Raw genomic sequence first — 20,761 nt, forward strand, 5'->3', positions numbered from 1 at the left:
GATTTCCTCCAGGTACTCTGGTTTCCTCCCACAGTCAGAAAGACATGCTGGTTAGGTGCATTGATCCAAACAGGCGCTGGAGTGTGGCGACTAGGGGCATTTCACAGTAACTTCATTGCAGTGTTAATGTAAGCCTTATTTGTGACTAATAAATAAACTTTACTTTTAAATTGCCCCAAAGGTATGTAGGTTAGGAGGATTAGTGGGGTAAATACATGAGGTTACAGGGGTCGGTGCAGACTCAATGGGCTGCATGGCCTCCTTCTGCACTATGAGGATTCTATGATTACACTGCAGAGTAACTGAAAATCAGTAACAATTGTAAATACAGAGGATCTGCATTTCAGTTTTATCATTCCCAGAAATTTGATAAAGTTCAGCAGAAAGTGATTTGCCAGTGTTGGTGTTGCAATGTTCTGTCGAGGTTTGACATCTATATCAGGACAGTATGGAAGTGTAACAGGATATGCAATCAAAGCTGTATTTATAACTCGGGCAAAGATCTACCTTCCAGAAAGGGTCAAGTACAAACTGTCAATCCCCCTCATATGACAGCACAAAAACAAACCTGCCCAGAAAACCAACCTCTTACTCTGCGGAAACACAAGCGAAAGTTCAGTCCACATTCGAAACACTGAGGGTCACGGTGACATACCAAAGACATTCTCCTGATTCACAGTGGGTAACAGGATGGTAACTATTCAATGTTTTAGTGCATTGAAAGATCGAGAAAGATACAGAGATGGCTTTTAGTTTGGAAGAATGGTCTAGTTCTTGAACTGATTGGGAAGATCTTTATTCTAATTCAGGGAATTTGATCAGGACCCGATTGACTTTTGATTTGTGAAAAACCACTTTGGCTGATTCCACAGTCGCGATTTTAACTACCCGACACCATTCCCACCCAGAGACAATGTGAAATATCCACTTCATGGCTCCACTCTGCTGAATTCCAGCCGTTGGTCAGCTTCCCACTCGAGGTAGATGGGGACGACTTATTACTCAAAGATTGCACAACGTTGGATTAAGGGAGAGTCCTGCACTGTCTGCAGCCTGGCAGCAGATCCAACACCGCACGCTGTGGCTGGCTAATCAAGGCCAATGGAAGTCTTTCAAGATGACTTCTGTTAGAATGCTCTGTGGGCTCGGAGGAGCAAGAGCAATTAGCCCGGATTCTGCCAGGAAACTCTGGACCTCCCTCTTCAATTGCGCTAGTCTCCCCCACACCCTCCCTGATGTCCAATCGACCTGCAACCCGCCAGCCTCATCCTTCACCCGCACACCCCACCACCACGAAGCACCTCCCCACACTGACCATTCCCATGTGTCCCCTGGTTGTGGTATCCTGCCATCAATCTTTTCCGAATATTGAGCTGACTGTAAGATGGCCGCTTACAGATTATTCCCTCATGTCAGAGGTTATGTGACTACACCAAGCCAGCTAGGACGTGCAATTTCAAAACCCAACACTCTCACACAGCCAAACTCGAACAAAAGGAAAGCAAAAACTGGGTTCACTAAATGTGCTTTACCACCGAAAGGAACTGGAACACAAGTTCCGACAAAACAAGACCAGAAACCACCTTCGGGCCAGAGTCACATGAAATCCCTTAACTATAAACTCTGGGGGTTTTCTTGAAAGAAAATAAAAGTTGAAAACAAGGAACTGGAACATTACTAAATCTGTAAATTATTTCATGGCTAATTTCCCTAAATGCAAAGGCACTATAGATTCCTGAAATAACATCTAAATGATACTCATTGACAAGCCATAAATGCAAGCTAATAGTTATTTAATCTATTAAGGAATGCAGAATAAACTTCTTTGCCCAAAGAGCGGTGAGAATGTGGAACTCACTAACCACATGGACTGGTTGAGGTGAATAACAGAGTTACACTAAAGGGGAAGCTGGACAAATATTTGAAGGAGAAAGGGTTATGGTAATATGAAGCAAAGTGAAAAGAGGTTGATGTGGAGCTTAGAAACCAATACAGACTTGTCAGGTCGAATGGCCTGTTTCTCTGCTGTGTATTCTATGTAATGCATTGAGGCCAGAACAGGAGTAGCAAGGAATAAAGAAAGCAATAGGCCATGTTCCGCACGGAGCTGCGAATGCCACTGCTTTATTCCACCTGGATTGGAATAAGCACCATCAGAATGAAAAACCGACTTATAGAAACATTTAAAAAAATAGAAGCAGGAGTGGGCCATTCGGTCCTACAAGTCTGCTCCGCCATTCATTCTGATCATCAAATTCAATATTCTGATCCCACTTTCCCCCCCCCCCCCCATATCTCTTGATCCCTTTTGCCCCAAGAGCTATATCTAATATAGGCCGGAAGTCCACCACCTGGCCTGCCACAGAATCGGAGCGGGCGAGGGTCCGACAACAGAAATCTCTGTTGACCTCGGGCGAGAGTTTCCAGTCTTGCCTCCCGAGTGAGGCCATAAAATCCCACCCATAGAGTCCATTGTGTTTGCAGAATTCCAAGAAATTAGGAATAGTATTTCCATTTTGGGGGATTATGGAATCTTCTGTTGTTTGGGCTGAATTCATTAGTGCTGCACTGGTTAAGGAGAGTTTTTCTTTTCCTCCTGTTGACCTGGCTGTGTTAAGGTGTAGCTTATGATTGTCCAGAAAATGGCTGTCATGTTGTCAGTCCAGCTGTGCACGATATATTCTGAAGTGAAGTGGAGTGTAGCGACTATGCCAAGGCAACATTTCTTGTTGGCTATTATCGTTTATCACCTAATTCTGTATGGATGCGGCTTATGGATATGAAATTTCAGTGAGTAAGCTACTTGTCTGTCTCCATGCATGAAGGGATAATTACTTCTGAACCAGGCTTAGTCAGGGCTGGAGATTGATTTTGAGGTACAATACAGTTCATTTGGTAAAGTGCCAGATTACAAACAAGATGAAAACAAATGAACTATAATATAAAGAGATTGTTGCATAACACAGAATGATGCATTATTTCTTAGATAATCGTGACATTTATCAACATCAAAAGGACTAGATATACTCAGAAGCACCAGGAACAAGGCATGGAGTGAGCCTCTCAATAATGGTCACTACACAATTCCAGTTTGATTTCACTTCAAAATAGTCGTCAATCTCGCTTTTGGGGAACCTCACCATTTTTTACAACAAGAGACCTCTAAACTCCACAAGAGAATTATTGTATTGGGACCCAAAAACAAAACCATCTGGTTAAATTTTGCCTTTTTGGAATTCCTTTTAGGAATAACACTGCAACCATGAAGAGTATCTGATCCAAAAGCAAAATACTGCAGATGCTGGAAACAAAAACAGAAAATGCTGGAGAAACTCAGCAAATCTGACAACATCTGTGGAGAGAGAATAGAACCAACGTTTCAAGTCTGGATGACCATTTGACAGAGCTATGTCATCCAGACTCAAAACGTTGGCTCTATTCTCTCTCCACAGATGCTGCCAGCCTTGCTGAGATTTTTCAGCATTTTCTGTTTTGATATCTGGTCTAATTGCTCATGCAACAATGTGCTAAGTAATGGGAGACATGCCAGTTATAGAGAGCATCTCCACCAGTCTGCACTAAACACTGGTTTGAGTACTCCCAAGTCTTTTGTACAAAGGCGAACTGTTGCTGCCAGAGTTTCACTCAACAACCAGCACGGCATGACTCCTGAAAGTATATTTTTTATTATTCATTCTTGGATTGTGGGCTTCATTGGCAAGGCTGGTATTTATTGCCCTTCTGTAAATTATGAGAAGGTGGTAGTGAGTCATCTTCTTGAACCAATGAAGTCCGTGCAGTGAATATGTCCCTACAATGTTGATGATTAAGGATCTTGGCCCAGTGGTGATTCATTTATTGGTTTCAGTTTTGGGGGGAAGGGAGCTCAGTTTTAAAATGCAATTATCAGAAGGAACTTCAGCTGTGAAAGATCATGAAAGATGTGAGTTGCGAATCGTAGTCTACATGGTTAGCGGCCCAAAAGTATTAAAGGTGTGTCGGTTCCTGCTCCCACCTTTCTGTTTCGCACAAAGCTGGAAGGACAGTAAAATTTGAAATACAGATGTATGCTTAATGATTGCCATGATGTGGAGTTGCTGGAGTTGGACTGGGGTGGGCACAGTAAGAAGTCTCACAACCAGGTTAAAGTCCAACAGGTTTATTTGGAATCATGAACTTTCGGAGTGCTGCTCCTTCATCATATGCCGTGTTTGTGAACCTACCTCCCCACTCATCTCCCCACTTCTTACGGTGCTTAATGATTGACCAACAGAAGAAATTCCTCTATGGAACAAGATTGCTCTCAGAGAATCCCTACAGTGCAGAAGGAGGCCATTGGGCCCATCGAGCCTGCACCGACAGCAATCTCAACCAGACCCTATCCCCGTAACCTCACATATTTACCCTGACACTAAGGGGCAATTTAGCATGGCCAATCAATCTAACCCTAATCTTTGGACTGTGGGAGGAAACTGGAATGCCCGGACGAGACCCACGCAGATGAGAGGAAAATGTGGAGACTCCACACTGACAGTCGCCCAAGGCCGAATCGAACCCGGGTCCCTGGCATGATGAAGCAGCGGTGCTAACCACTCTGCTACCATGCCACCCCTACAAAAGTCTTCATCTGGAAGCCTGGCAAAAGGATGAAGGAAAAATCCATCTTGAGGGCATCTGACCAGATTTTAAAACAAAATCAGAATTCACGCTCATGGCTTGTCTGCCGCAGATACCAAGAACTCTGTCCCTTGTTGAATGTGCTATGATAACAGTGTCCTTTGGGAGGAGAATTTCAATTAAGGTCCCATCTTTGAAATAAGTCAACCATAGCGGAAATGAATGAAAAAACTGGCAATAAATAGAAAAGAATGAAACGGTTATAACAAAGCTTTCTAGTAAGGGCATATTGGTGCTAAAAGTCCACTTTTGTGTTTTGATACTTTACTGGGCGCAAGTATATATCAGATACAGAAAGCAAAAATTTCAGACCTCGTTAGTGGCTGGGATTCTCCAGTGCTCCTGCAGTGACTGGACTTTTGGCTGGGGTGCCAAATTGTCCATTCTCACTTGCAGCGGGGATTGTGGGGGGAGAATGAACGAGATCGGAGAATCTCGCCCAGAAAGTGACAAGAAGTTCATAACATGCTCCAGGCTGAAGGAATTAAAGTTCATAGAGGGTCACTTTGGAGTCGGCATTTTTACAGCTGGAGTCAGATCATTTAAGTTAATGATCATCTTGCAGTCTTTCTGATAAGGATTATTTAAGCAGTACTGAATTATAATCGACCTGAGTTGACAGCCAACGATGAAGTGACAATGTCCATTATTGGCTTTGAACAATGTTGCCCACAAAGATCCAGCAAGTTCTGTGTCGATGCTTTCATCTTTCCCAATGTGGGGCAGAATTTTCCAGCTGCTCGTGCCAGCGGGAATTTCTGCTCCCGCTGCAGTGAACAGAGATTTGGCTGAGTGCCGAATTCTCCATCCTTGCTTGCACCGACGCTGGGCATGAACGACCAGAAAATTCCGACCATCAATTCCACTCCGGTGCCAGAATCTAGCACTCTGGATCTCGGGATTGCTTGGGTCAAGCAACAGGGATGCCAATCATATTCAAGAATCCTCACAGACAGCAAAGCGGGAAGTAACAGGCCGATCGCATCATTCACTGTTTATGATTTTTCAGGAAGTGATATAAAGATTAGGAAGTACACTAGGATTAAGGAAGATGCTGTAATATCTTAAAAATAAACTTTGAAAACATTTCTAATTATTTTAAAAAGTTGAATTTTTAAAAATCATGGAATGGAGAAATTTGCCATTTCACAAATGTAATTTTTTTTCGGCATTCGAAAAGCTTTTTAAATCCTAGTTACACCTCACTCAAAAAGATGTGACTATTTCAAGGGTAGTAGCAAGAATAGTAACACGAAAAGTGGAAGTTCATTCAGTTCAGTAACTTCAAGTTGATTACCATCTGGGGCATGGAATTACTGATGGCAACTTCTGGATTTCCATCTTTAACAACACATCAGCTGACACCAAATGTTGGTGTCAATCTCACAGAGTAAGGATGGTAAATGTTGACCATTTCAGTCTTGGTACAGTCTCAAAACCCAGGTCATCGAAATAAGGCACAGAAACAGATAATTTAGTCCAACAAGTCTAAATGATGGTGTTTATATTTCGTATGAGCTTTCTCCTGTCTTACTTCATCTCACTCCAACAGTGCAACAGTCTTTGTGTGTCATCATTTTCCATTGTGACAAGATTCAGCTGGATGGTAATAATGTTTTCATTTGGTGTGGCCTGCATTATAAAAATGCCATTTACCTGCCAACCGCCAATTTGATTTGCGATACCTAATGCAAAAAATTAGGCCAGGGAAAGGGAGTAGATTGGGGCGGCATGGTGGCACAGTGGTTAGCACTGCTACTTCACAGTGCCAGGGACCCGGATTCGATTCACGGCTTGGGTGATTGTCTGTGTGGAGTTTGCATATTCCCCCTGTGTCTGCGTGGGTTTCCTCCGGGTGCTCCGGTTTCCTCCCACAGTCCAAATATGTGCGGGTTAGGTTTATTGGCCATGCTAACTTGCCCCTTAATGTCAGGGGGATTAGGAGGGTAAATATGTGGGGTTACGGGGATAGGACAGGACCTGGGTGGGATTGTTGTCGGTGCAGGCTCGATGGGCCAGGTAGCCTCCTTCTGCACTGTAGATTCCATGATTGTATGAATCGATCATAATTATCGGGGCTCCATGGTGGCACAGTGGACCCAGTTCAATTCTGGCCTTGGGTCACTGTCTGTGTGGAGTTTGCATGTTCTCCCCGTGCCTGCGTGGGTTTTCCTCCAGGTGCTCCAGTTTCCTCCCACAGTCCATCGATATGGGGGTTAAGTGGATTGGCCATGCTAAATTGCCCCTTAGTCTGTGCAGACAAATGGGCTGAATGGCCTCTACTTCACTGTAGGGATTCTATGATTGTGTGAAAATCCCCCTCGATCCTCAATTGCAATGCTGTAAAATGGGGATGCACTGCATTCCTGGAGTGAGCAAAGTGTCTCTAAACATATTCTAATCATTGGAATCTCATGTTGGTGCACCTAGCCATATTTGGATAAAGATACTGAATTTCTGATGTCAGTTCTGGTGGGGAATCCCAGAGGTGGAAGCATCAGATGATGGGGAGTGTGTGATACAGTGATACAGTGCCTCTACCCACCAGAGTTCTGCCAAGGAGCCAGTACAAAGCCAGAGGAGAATTTGTCTTTAAGTGGATAAACCTGCATTAATAACATTAGGGAAGCTAAGCTTCCTTGAACTATGTTTCACCTCTGACATTCCAGCTGGTTACCACTCCATCTTTTCTATCCTAAACATCTGCCTGAACTCTGCAGCAAGGCCTGGTTTTTACTGAAAGAATTGATTGAGTATTCAGAATCCCCTACCTTAAAATTAGAACCGGTAGTTACTAAGTCCAGGGAGGTGATGGCCTGGTGGAATTATCGCTAGACTATTAATCCAGAAACTTAGCTAATGTTCTGGGGACCCAGATTCAAAATCTGTCATGGCAGATGGTGGAATTTGAATTCAATAAAAATATCTGGAATTAAGAATCTACTGATGACCATGAAACCATTGTCGGAAAAACCCATCTGGTTCACTGATGTCCCTTTAGGGAAGGAAATCTGCCGTCCTTACCCGGTCTGGCCTAATTGTGACTCCAGAGCCACAGCCAATGTGATTGACTCTCAACTGCCCTCTGAAATGGCCCAGCAAGCCACTCAGTTCAAGGGTAACTAGGGATGGGCAATAAATGCTGGCCCAGCCAGCGACACCCATGTCCCATGAATGAATTTTTAAAAACACTCAAGAACAATTGTTGGGGTTGGCAGGGGAAGCAGGATTCAGATCAGGGAAGCTTTGCAAAACTAATTTAAATCAAAATGATTCTGAAGAACCTCTGTTATTGCTCTGGTTTTGTATTCTAGCTTTAACACTGAACCCTGACAATATTGGAAATGAGAAGTTACACTACACAGTGAGTTCAGGCTAGGCAAGAAAAAGGAAATATTTACAGAGGCATTAAAAAGTCACTGAAATAAAAGGGAGAACAAGCTATCACAATCAATATCATTAACCTTAGACAGCAATCGGTACTCTCCATGAACTGGACAGCAAATCAATCACTGCCTTCATATGGTACCAAAAACCCTGGCCTTGAATGCCATCTGAACCTCAGGATGCTGTTATCTTAAATTAATTCTTGTTGTCTTAGAAATAAATTTATCTTAAAGTTAGTTGTCAACTTCATGTGGAGCGCAGGAAGGGATATCGGGCAACGATGGGGCAACAAGGCGGCACGGTGACACAATGGTTTGCACTGCTGCCTCACAGTGCCAGGGACCCAGGTTCGATTCCTGGCTTGGGTCACTGTCTGTGTGGAGTTTGCACATTCTCCCCTTGTCTGTTCGTGTTTCCTCCGGGTTTCCTCCCACAGTCCAAAGAGCTAGGTAAATGCATGGGGTTCTGGGGATAGGGCCTGGGTGGAATTGTGGCCGGTGAAGACTCGATGGGCCGAATGGCCTCCTTCCGCACTGTAGGATTCTATGATTATAACGCTTCTTCCCAAATCTACTTCAGGTTCCTTTCATTGAAGTGAATGGATGGGCAGGTTCTGTGACAAAGTCAAACTACACAACGGTTCTTTTGCCTTATTCATGCTTCTTCCCATTGCAATATATCGGCTGTGGCTCAGCTGGTAACACCCCTGCCTCTGAGTTGCAAGGTTGTTGGTTCAAGTCCCACTCCAGAAACTTGAGCACAAAAAATCTACACTGACTCTTCTGTAATGTGGGAGTGCCACAGCATTGGAGTTGGTGTTGCTGGCAAGGGTACTAATCTGGCGTCCTGCCTACCCTCTCGGGAATAAAAGAGATATTTGACACTATATTGAGGAAGAGTATGGGATCATCTGCAGTGTCCTGGACACTTATATCCCTCAATCAACATCACAAAATAGATTAACTCGTTATGAGCACATTGTGTGAGCTTGCTGTGCATAAATTGGCTCCTGTGTTTCCTCCATCACAACGGTGACTATACTTCAAAAATTGGCTGTAAAGCATTTCAGAATGTGCTTAGTCATGAAAGGAGCGAGTTAACACAACTTTTTTCTTTATTTCTTGTTGAGGTGTAGTTCCAAAGGTGCTATGTATTTTATGCATATATTTACATACCTGTATATATTAATGTATATTGTCAGGTACTGAGGAATAATGGCAGAACAGAAATGTGAAACACAGAAATAATCCAACGATGTTATTCATTTTAACAACTATTTGAGTCAACTATCATATTAGTTCTAAATTGCTGAAACAGGCTGCATTGTATATCTACACGATGTATTGCATTTTTAGAGAAAAGTGGCAGTCAATATGCTGCATTCACATTGCTTGCTTTTGGTCTGATTTTCATTCTGTCCTTTTATCTTTGCAGAATTCAATCCGGCACAACCTCTCCCTGCATAGCAGATTCATACGAGTACAGAATGAAGGCACAGGCAAGAGTTCATGGTGGATGTTAAATCCCGATGGAGGGAAAACTGGAAAATCTCCTAGGAGACGGGCAGTTTCCATGGACAGCAACAGTAAGTACCTAAAGAGCAAGAGAGGGGCAAACAAGAAGAAGGCCACCCTCCAGGCAACACAGGAGGGAAATGAAGGCAGCCCTTCATCACAGCACACAAAGTGGTCAGGTAGTCCCAGCTCTCACGCCAGTGATGAATTTGATGTGTGGACTGACTTCAGATCACGTGCAAACTCAGCAGCAAGCACTCTGAGTGGTCGATTGTCTCCCATAATGGCTAATTCTGAACTAGATGAACTTGAAGATGACGACAGGACTCCATCTTCTCCATTACTCTACCCCAGTCCCTCAAATACCTTATCGCCATCTGTAAGCACACGGCGTCCCGTGGAACTACCCAGGTTGGCTGATATGGCCGGTACAATTAACTTGAATGAGGGATTAACAGAGAATCTCCTTGAGGACCTGCAGGACAATTACACCATGAGCCCATCGCAGCAAATTCCCTCAGGGTGCCTGAGGCAGAGAAGTTCCAGCTTCTCATTTGGATCTAAGTGTTCAACTCGCGGAAGTCAAACCAGTACATACAGCACCACCATGTACAGCCAACCACCCATGACTATGCTCCGCCATTCACCCATGCAGACTATTCAGGAGAACAAACAAGTCACTTTTTCAACAATCAACCACTATGGGAATCGTATGCTGCAAGACCTTTTGACCCCGGAGTCACTCCGACACAAAGAAGTCATGATGACTCAGACAGACCCTCTGATGCCACAGGCCAATACAGTCGTGACATCGCAAAACCAGAGACAGATGGTGATGTGCTCGGATCCGGCAATTTCGCCATTCAATGCCCAGTCACCGAGATTAATGAATAGCAACCCATTTCATCACCCATCGACAGCACAGCAGAATTCTGTTGTCAATAATGGTGCCTTATCCAATCCCATTGGCCTTATGCACATGCACTCTGATCCTGGGAATATCAACTCTGTCGCACACCATCTCCAAAACCAGCTTCACTCACTCGCTAGTCATGGGATGCAAATGGAAGCATCAGACTCAAGGTTGAGTTCTTGTCCAGGAGGAGTTAACATCTCCACCATGAGTCAAGACAAGTTCCCCACTGACCTTGACCTAGACATGTTTCATGGCAGCTTGGAGTGCGATGTGGAATCTATCATCCTCAATGAATTTATGGACAGCGAAGAGCTTGATTTCAATTTTGACTGCGCTATGCCAACTCAGAATGTTGGCATTAATATGGCGACCATTCCCACTGCCCCACAGACCACGAATCAGAGTTGGGTGCCAGGGTGAAGCAGAGTTACAACACTCGGAATCACTGGGATGAAAACTGGTTCCATAAAAGCTCCAAGACCAGACCAAATTAACACTTGGCTTCTTTGGAAGCACTTACTTGAAAAGAGAAAGATTTGTTTTGTTTCCTTTACCTGGGACACACATAGAAATACAATCAGAAAAAGGCAATAATGTGTTCTTTGTTAAAATAACTGTTACGCCAATTAAAGTGACGTCATTTTTACTTCTGGAAATTAGTCCACAAATCCCGTGCGGCATGATGGTGCTCTCAGCACAAATGATTAATTTAGTGGGTCTGTGCAATGTAAGGTAGATGGAACTCGACAAAACAGTTCTGAAATTAACGCCTTAATCTAGTTTCTCTGTCAAGTGAAATAATTTACAAAAGGTTACTTTTTCCAAATTGTAAATCTGGCATAGTCTCTGAGTATAATCCCTCACATTTTTAAGTAAGACTTCCGTTGAGTGTTCCGGGGGGGTGGAGTATTTTCTGTGCACCATGTAACAAAATCCAGTTTCTATAAAAATGTTGATGATTTCATTATGGAAAGCACATTGAGGAACTCATCCCCTGCAATGGCTGAAACTTTCAGTCTTGCAGGTTTGTTATCCCGCTGATTATTTCAATTCTCTTGTAGAAATAACACAAAAATAGCATAATTGAACATTGATCTTGGTTCAGAGATTGGAGGAAGCAGAGTTGCAACAGGTAGGACGCTCCTTCAATAGAGATCACCCCTATTTTATTTAATCACATCCCTGTATTCACAGCAGTCTGCCTTGAAACCAGATGTTAATTTGGTCTGGGCCAGAATAACTTCCTGCTCAGTCTTGGGTTTGCATTGAAATCACCAAAGCTTTTTTTTAAATCAGCGTGTTTATAACAACTGAAGGCATTTTAATACACACTTATATTTCTGAGGACAAGATACAAGAGTAGGTGAAACACATTATGTAAAAGGATTTTGACAAAGAAGGCTTCTCCTTAAACTCTGATCTGATAAACGGTTGGATTTTTAGAATGTGAAACTCGCATACTCGCAAAAGACTTTGATTAAAATGGTTCTTTTGATTCAGTGGCCTACATCTGCTGTTCGACTGCCCTCGAATATTACATAACAATGTCATCTCTTTTTCTTTCATAGACTGAGAGTCATATTGTTACCGCTTTGGCATTTCTCATTATTGTACACAACCTTGGTCAAAAACTGTATTTATTTTAGATTGCGGGAAATGACAAGTTGGTAATGTAGGTGTTCTGAGCTCATACCACAGCCTGAAACTTTTAATTTATGTAGTGACTGGGGCATTACTTTGTGAGAATTTCTCTTGGAATTTTGACTCTAGTTACCCTGTTTTGGCACAGAGAATGGTGAAATTGGGAGATACTGTGCAAGCAATTACCTGGAGTCAATTCTCCAAATACCTGAAACTTTCTTTGGAAAGTGCCATGAATGATAGTTATATAAGTTACATATGTATATTAACTTCTTTTCAATGTAAAGCATATGGATAATTAAATTCAGAGAAATCCATTCTTAAATGTACATACAGGTACTGTACTGTAATTTCACTATGTATACTTTGAATGTCGATGTGATTTAAGAATATAATTTCTTTTTATTTTTCAAATATAAAAGAATATTGTATGATAAAGGAAGCCCCAGACAGCAATTTTTCTTTTGTTTGAAATTCTATCAGTGACAAATTCAGTTGTTTTATTTTTGAAATAATGAAAGCTTTTGGATCAGACAGTAAAACTAGATTCTCTCCAAAGTGCGCACACTCGTTTGGTGATTCTGAAATAGGCACAATAGCAAGGAAAGTGCCTACATGGAGGCAGGGTGTGTGGGGTGTAACTCTGGATCATAACCTCCTGAACCTGGCCCCAGAATTGGCCGCACAACAGGTCAAGGGTTATAGGGGGAAGACAGGAAAGTGGAGTTGAGACCCCAATCAAATCAACCATGATCTTATTTAATGGTGGAGCAGTTGAGATGGGCCGAATGGCCTACTCCTGCTCCTAAGTCCGAGGTTCCTACACCATTGTCCAATTGGCGTCTTATAGACTGCCAGTCAAACAGCCTTCTTTTTCACCATCCCATCGTTTTCCCAACTAATAAATGACTGTTGAAGGAAAATGAAAGAAGCACAAACCATTTTTAATGTAATGCCCCAATGATTTTTCTCCCTGATTTGCTAGCAGTCTCCTGGAGGTCAAACCTCAACCTGCTCCAGGACAGTTTGCGAGGGTTTGCAACCCTGTGCGCCTCTCCAACTGAGGTCATAGCCCACCCTATCGGAAGACTCTACTAGATGATGTACTAGGTGAACACACTGGGCGAGATTCTCTGGCCTCCCCTCAGTGTTTTTCTCAGTGGCGGGAGATGGCGTGCCGTTTGCTGGTGGCGGGATCTTCTGGCCTCACCGCTGTCGATGGAAATTCCCATTGAAGCCACCCTGTGCTGCCAGGAAACCCATGGCAAGGTTGCATTGCCATCGGGACCAGAGAATCCCGCTGGTGTGAACAGCTGGAGAATTCCGACCACTGTTCCGATAAACATAAATTTATTCAAGCAAACAAGTACACAAATGCTCACAGGAAAATTACTGAATTTTCAGTGCATAATATTTTCCTTTATCTCACATTTAGCCCACAGTGACAGACATTTGCAAGTTTGACCACATTAAATTTGATCAGCTAAACGTCTACTTCCCCCAGCTTCTGCATCTTGAATAAACCTGTTAAAATAATGTTTTCACGCTTTAGAACCATAGAATCCCCTTCAGTGCAGAAAGGGGCCATACGGCCCATTCGAGTCCCGACCGTCTCTCCCAAAGAGCACCCTATCTAGGCTCTCCCCTCCGCCCTATCCCAACACATTTATCATGGCTAATTTCTGCTTCTCGGTGTCCAAAACCTCAACTAACAAAGGGAAAGTTCAACTGAAGTGAGTCCATTGAACATGGATACAACTGCTAAACATAGAACTTCATGGACCTTTTGCGACACTTAGGGAAAAATTAAGGGGGGTAAATTGGTCAGTGCAAACTTCAACCAAACTCCTTCACACAACCCACCACCTCCCCCTGCCCATATCAAGGTAAATGAATACCTATATTCTCATGAGCTATCAAAATGTGTACAAAAGCACTTTGTTACACAGTCTGGAGAGATCTCGTCACCATGCTGTGGAACAATTAGTGAGTGAATGCTAAATTGATTTATCTATTTGATTAGATAATCACACTTTGATACGTTACGAGTGAAATTTTCCCGTCCCGCCTGCCACGGGAATCATAGTGGGCAAAACACAGACTGTGCAAGTCCGTTGACCTCAGGCACGATTTTCTGGCCTTGAGGTGAGCAGGGCTGGAAAATCCCAGTGTTTGTCTGCTTAGTCTTCACATAGGCATGGAGAGAAACCTAACCCCTGGATGGGGAAGCAGCGTGGGATTGTCTCAGCAGGAATCTCCATTAGAGGTCAGACCGCAAATAAATCCCATCAAACATGAAGAAGCTGGTCAGCTTTGGGTAGGTCAGAATCACAGCTGGTCACCTTTTGACACCATCACAAGAGGCCAATTAGGGTGATATCATGGCTGGAAGAGTGGAGGAGGCAGATGGATCTGGAGCAGAACAGGATCATCTTTTCTCCTGGAATGCACGGAGTACTGCTCCTCCTGACCACGATAATCTCTGACCTACTTTACAAGGCCTCATCATCTTGCCTACTGAGCAAGTCACTAAAATACTATCTGTATCTTCTGAATGTTGCAGCCCCAGACCAGTATATACGAACGAGCCTCCTTCATGAATCAAGTGGGTGCCTCAGTTATCTGGATAAAAGGGCCCAATGAAGATGCAGCAGGACCCAAAGGTGGTGAATGTCTGCTGGGTTAATTTAACTGTACTCCCCAACCTCTCCCAAATAGGATGGGTTAAAAGTTCCCCTTTAGCATCTAATGAAATGTAATAATGAATTGGCAACAAATGTAGGGGTATCACCAAAATGAAATTTCTTTGGCTGTTATCAATAATACACAAGATGTGAAAGTTACATTTTAGTCATTGATATTACCGAGGGAGTGTTCAATTGTTTAGACAAGGCATTGAGCCGAGGCACAACTTGCTTTTCTCTGATCATTCAAGTGGATGTCAAAGGTCCCATGGTGCAATTTGAAGAATAGCATGGAATTCTGGCTGATCCTATACTATCATCAACAGATCAATCTGTTGCTTGTGGGAGATTTGCTGTTCACAAGTGGGATGCCATGTTTGCCTATCGAACAACAGCGACTGAGCTTCATAGATAGTGAATTACTTGGGAATGTTTTGAGGTTATAAGGTGCTATTTAAATGCAAGCTTTTTGCTTCATATCCACACCGTCTGCTTCAATAATGATGCATATACATCCCACAACAAACAGCACAGGGGAGACAGACAGACCATTAATGTTACTGCTCTCTGTTGAAGATTGATGTTTCTAAATCAGTGAAACATCAGAGATGATTTACAGCTTTGCGCAATCCAGTGTTATGATCACCAACATGTTTTTGTACTCCTTAACCCTTAGCAGACTGCCTTATTTTGCTCAGGGCTTAGAAACTCAAGAATTGGAATTGCTGGAAAAGACCTGTATTCTGCTTATCACAGCTAAACCATCACCGGCTAACCCCTGGCTTACAAAATGCAGAAGTTTTCTCAGCAGGTTGCTATGCTGCTTCTTGTCTTTCGCAATCTTGCTCTTCTGAAGTCATTTTTTTTGTTTAAATGACAGAAATACCATCCAGAATTACATTAAATAAGTTCTTCGTTAAACATCCGATAATTTCAAAGTCCCATACATTCAGTCCTTTTTAATTAGATGGTAGTAAGGAATGCTGGGAACAAAGCAGACTTGTGCATTGAAGTGGATGCTGGGTGTGTTAAACTCCGGCGCGGGAGTTTCTAAGTGCCATGGAATTATGACAAATTTCTTTATTTTGCTAATAGGACTTCTGAGTTTACATTCGGGTTACTTTCCTGTCTTCTCCTCATTTCATGGTGGCATTTGTGGTCATTGACGGATCTCTGACGAATGAAGTTGCAGCTATTATCAATATCATCCAGTAAGAATCTTTCCAAGTCACAGTTTAATCAAATAAGCAACAACTCTTTAAATGCGGCAAATTATTTAATTTAATGCCCCACAGATTCATTCATTTATTTTTGTTAGAAAGCTACAATCAGGTTTGATTAAGGCCCACAGTCTCGGTTAGAATTGGCAAAAGTAATTACAGAAAGGTGAGCATTTTAAAGGCAGTTAATGATATATTTCAAAGACCCCAAACTACAATAGAATCAGTTTAGTTTATTTGTTAGTGTCACAAGTAGGCTTGCGTTAACACCGCATTGACGTTACTGTGTAAATCCCCTAGTCGTAACACTCCGCTCCCTGCTCGGGTACACTGAGGGAGAATTTAGCATGGCCAATGCACCCTAACCAGCACGTCTATCTGACTGAGAGAGGAAACCGGGGCACCCGGAGGACACCCATGCAGACACGGGGAAAACACGCAGACTCCACACAGACAGTGATCCAAGCTGGGAATCGAACCCCGGTCCCTGGCGCTGTGAGGCAGCAGTGCTAACCATAGTGCCGCTGTGTCATCCATGTTATGCGAAAGAAAGACATGTGTTCCTCAGAATATAAAAGAGTGCCAAACGCTTTTTCTTCTTCCTTTGTTATTAACGTCCTCCCATCCCAATCCCTCCCATTAGCATGGACTCTATGTTGGAGGAAGGTTCCATGGATGCTAAGTGTCCTCCACATTCCCCCCTAAGATGCATTATTTGTCTCTAAATCATCTGGCTAATCGAATGGGTGGACAGGGTAGCCACGCCCAATGGCTCAGCATGCTTTCCAGCAGTGAAATTACTGGATGGTGATCAAGAGTGGCAATCCCAGCCAATTCTTCCCACATCAAACCAGCTCCGACCACCATCCCAGCTGAGATCAATTAAAACATCACAGACTGGGGATCAGGCATGGTGCCTTTCTGGCCTGCAAGGTTCGGGTAATTAAGAGAATAAAGTTGAACCATCAGGAGTCCCATTTAGACTTTGGTCACCGAATATGTTTCTCTGACTTCACTGAACTGTCAAACAAATGAAATTTCATTGTGTTGTAATGAGCCAGCTTGGTGCTCTGCTCTCCAAAGTTATCCTGATACAGTTTTGTGCTACTTTTCAAGCCCAGGTTTCACTTTTCCTTGAGATGGAAATGAATCCCATTATTTTTCTATGCAAACAGCTGCTGGTTTATCGACATTGTCTCCTTTCCAGTTGCTTCTGGCATTGAAAGGATGCCACGCTCAAGTGTTCCAGCATTGCTGGTGTGCACCCCTTTGCACAACAGACCACATGCATATCCAATCAGTTATAGTCAAGTCTGAGTAGTATCATTGAATACCCTTCCAAAACTGCACCAAACAGAAATGTGAATCCTAATGTAACAAGACCTTGCTGATTTGCCACAGCTTCACATTTATAAAGATTGTTATGTAATGCAATTGCTCAAATGGGGTAGGATAATGTTCCACCAGCTTTTACATTGCTTTGTGAATGGAGTAAGTCAACCCAAAGGACAATACAGTTTGATAGCCACTACATTTGTGTGCAGTGCAGTCTGCAGACAGTGGTCTTATAGTGGAAAAAAATGGAACGCAACTCCTCTGACATCTTCATAGCTTGAAGCCTACGCAAGTTTGGATCCTTAAGGTACAGTGAACTGGGTTTACTTACATGTGCGCTGAGGGAACACGGAAACAAAAAGACAACCAGTCCTTTTAAATGAAAATATACATCAAAAACTTCATGACAAAGCGTACTTTTCTGGAACAGGTCAGAGTTGGGGGGAAGAAGAGGGTGGGTTTGAGGGCTAGAACAGGCCCAGTCTGCTAAGGGATTGACGGTTGTCTCACACCATTAAGAAACCATATGTAATGAAGATAATAAAAAAAACACCTTTTGTGTTGTACTGTTTCTTACATTCAAATGCTGTGAAGGCAGTGTGAACTTGAGTTCAATAGAAAGTAGATCCCCTTGCAGCTGTATCTGTCTATAAACCCATAAGACATGTTGTAATCTCTTTATCAGGTCAGATCTGATGCGCTACAGTCATTTGATTAAGATTTCCATACTTTAATGAATGTAAAACTTTCAATTGTGCTGTAAAGGTTTGTGAAAATTGCAATGTGAGGAAATGTGTATAGTGTATTGTACAGTGTATTTTCATTAATAAATTGTTTTAAATAATATACTTGAACCAGTGGGTGGAATGTACTACTTTATGTGATGCTTGGCTATGGCACAAATTTCCCAGCGCCCACTAAGAAATAAAAGGCTTGCATCAGTTCATAGTATATGATGGTCTAATGGTATTTTACACTTCACCTTCTCTCTAAACTTATGTTATAATTGCAAATCCGCGCAGTGGCACAGTAAATTGGACTTGTACTTTTCCCAAAACTGTGCATGACAAATCATAGACTGAACACCTTTCCCATCAGGGTGAGAACAAGCTCCAAAGATCTAGATAAAAGCAAATTACCGCGGATGCTGGAACCTGAAACCAAAAGAGAAAATGCTGGAAAATCTCAGCAGGTCTGGCAGGAGAGAAAAGAGCTGACGTTTCGAGTCCAGATGACCTTTTGTTAAAAGACATAGAAAGTGGGAGATGTTTATACTGCAGGGGGAGGGAATGAAAGATGAGTCATAGCCACAAAAACAAGGGGAAAGGTGGATAACGGCAGTTCTTAGAGAGAATAAAAGGTGTGAATGACCAAACAACAGAGAAACTGAAATCAGACAGAGGGTAAGCTATGACAGATGAAGACGTGGGGGGAGGGGGGGGGTGGGGGTGGTAATGGGTGGGAGCGAGCTAAAACGGAGAAAAAGGGGAAGCAAAGGGGGAGAAAAGGTATGAAAAGGGGGAATAAAACAGGGGAAAAGTCTTCTATGTTAAGATCTCTCACTGTGCTCACCAACAGCAAGGACATGACTGCCAACACAGAGAATAGAATGCTTTTCTTTTTTTAAGATAACAACTCGTGCCCATTTCCTATAAATCTGTCCCTGCTATACAAGCATAGTGAACAGCCAGGTGAGCTTCTCCCCAGCCTGACATTTGCTGAGTTTTTGAGTCATTAATGAGCTGTTCATTCCTTCTGAGGAAGTGTTTGGCCTCTGCTCAGTCCCTACCCCTGCTGGTTGACCAGAATCTAGACCCTGACATATTGGGGAACGGGAGCTGAGTGGCTGATCTTGCACAATGTATTTGGCCTCCAACGCATTGCTGTAAAGAGCCACCTCACCAATAACAGAATGCATGAGAATTGTGCTTAAATAGACCTTACAACAGTTCTTGAAAAGCAAAAAGACCTACATTTTGATGTTCTGCACCAAATTTGCAAGGATTTACAACCATCATTTTTGAGATATCTTTGTCCAGGCATGTAAAATGAATTTTTGTTGGTGCATTAGAAAACTCAGTCCTTTTCACCCATTCTGTGAGACATCCAAATGCAAATTGCCAGCATCAATTATCAATAATAAAGAGTCTGATAACTGTGACTGCAAGGGATGGCTTAGAAATAAACCAAATATGTGAAGTACCCTAGTGTAATGGGTTATGGAACTGTTGGCTATCTAAAACTCCATGTCTACCTTTTATCTGGCTCATTGCTCCACTAACGTCAGATTGGTTGATGTGTAGAGCAGTACGGTGGGAAGCAGGCATCTTCCCTTTCACAAAGAACACTGCCCAGTGGCAGAGAGCTATCTACCAGAATAACCGTTGTTCTCAATGAGTGTCCGCGCCTAACTCAACAGAAGAAAGGGGGTGATTGAGAAAAAGAACTTACCAAGTCCACAAAAGAGTAGGAGGTGAGAGTGCTTTAATATATTAGTTACAGCTTTTATAAAGCAAAAAATTATAAAAACGATAGACTGCTAGCTTTGTTTATAATCACTTGACTCACTTCCATACAGTGTTTGATTAATTCCATATAGTTGTGTAGCACAGGATTTCTGAAAGCAGCGTTGTCGGAATGGAAGCAACGGTCTCCGATTACCCTCATAAAGTTCTATGTTATTATTGGGTGACTGGGAAGCTCAGGTATTAAAGCGTTCTTGAACAGAAGGTCATCGGATCAATTCTCAAGGCTGCCTTTCACATAAACTCTGTTGGCAGGGCTTCATCAATTTTCAGCCAAGTTATTAAATGGAGCAGTACATGGCAGTTAGGTGCTCGCCTCACGATAAAAGAAATCTAATATCACTCAGCCCTCCTGCTGCGATACAATCGCAGAATGGTGTTAATCATAGTCGGAGAGAGGTCCAAATCTTCCACCCTCCTTGTCTTCCAGCTGATTGTGTGACCCGGATAGGAAGAGAGAGGAAATAGGTGTGATAGCGTGCTCAAAGCAACAACTGTACTCAATGTGAATACATAGGGGCGGCACGGTAGCGCAGTAGTTAGCACTGCTGCTTCACAGCTCCAAGGTCCCGGGTTCGATTCCCGGCTCGGGTCACTGTCTGTGTGGAGTTTGCACGTTCTCCTCGTGTCTGCATGGGTTTCCTCCGGGTGCGCCGGTTTCCTCCCACAGTCCAAGATGTGCGGGTTAGGTTGATTGGCCAGGTTAAAAATTGCCCCATAGAGTCCTGAGATGCGTAGGTTAGAGGGGTTAGCGGGTAAATATGTGGGGGTAGGGCCTGGGTGGGATTGTGGTCGGTGCAGACTCGATGGGCCGAATGGCCTCCTTCTGCACTGTAGGATTTCTATGATAGCTTTAGAGAAT

The 20,761-nt window shown here is 43.0% G+C and overlaps 1 protein-coding gene across 2 annotated transcripts in view; it reads left to right on the forward strand.

Moving 5' to 3' along the window:
* LOC144509426 (forkhead box protein O3-like) overlaps nucleotides 1-18,318 on the forward strand; it is a 199,147-nt gene extending 180,829 nt beyond the window's left edge. For both annotated transcript variants that reach the window (XM_078238294.1, XM_078238296.1), the window contains one exon: nucleotides 9,499-18,318. In XM_078238294.1, coding sequence (XP_078094420.1) covers nucleotides 9,499-10,914 — 1,416 coding nt within the window. In that variant the 3' untranslated portion in view covers nucleotides 10,915-18,318. The remainder of the gene's footprint in view (nucleotides 1-9,498) is intronic.
* The last annotated feature ends 2,443 nt before the right edge of the window (nucleotides 18,319-20,761 follow it).

The sequence above is a fragment of the Mustelus asterias genome, chromosome 21 (assembly GCF_964213995.1).
Source record: "Mustelus asterias chromosome 21, sMusAst1.hap1.1, whole genome shotgun sequence".
Classification (NCBI taxonomy): domain Eukaryota; kingdom Metazoa; phylum Chordata; class Chondrichthyes; order Carcharhiniformes; family Triakidae; genus Mustelus; species Mustelus asterias.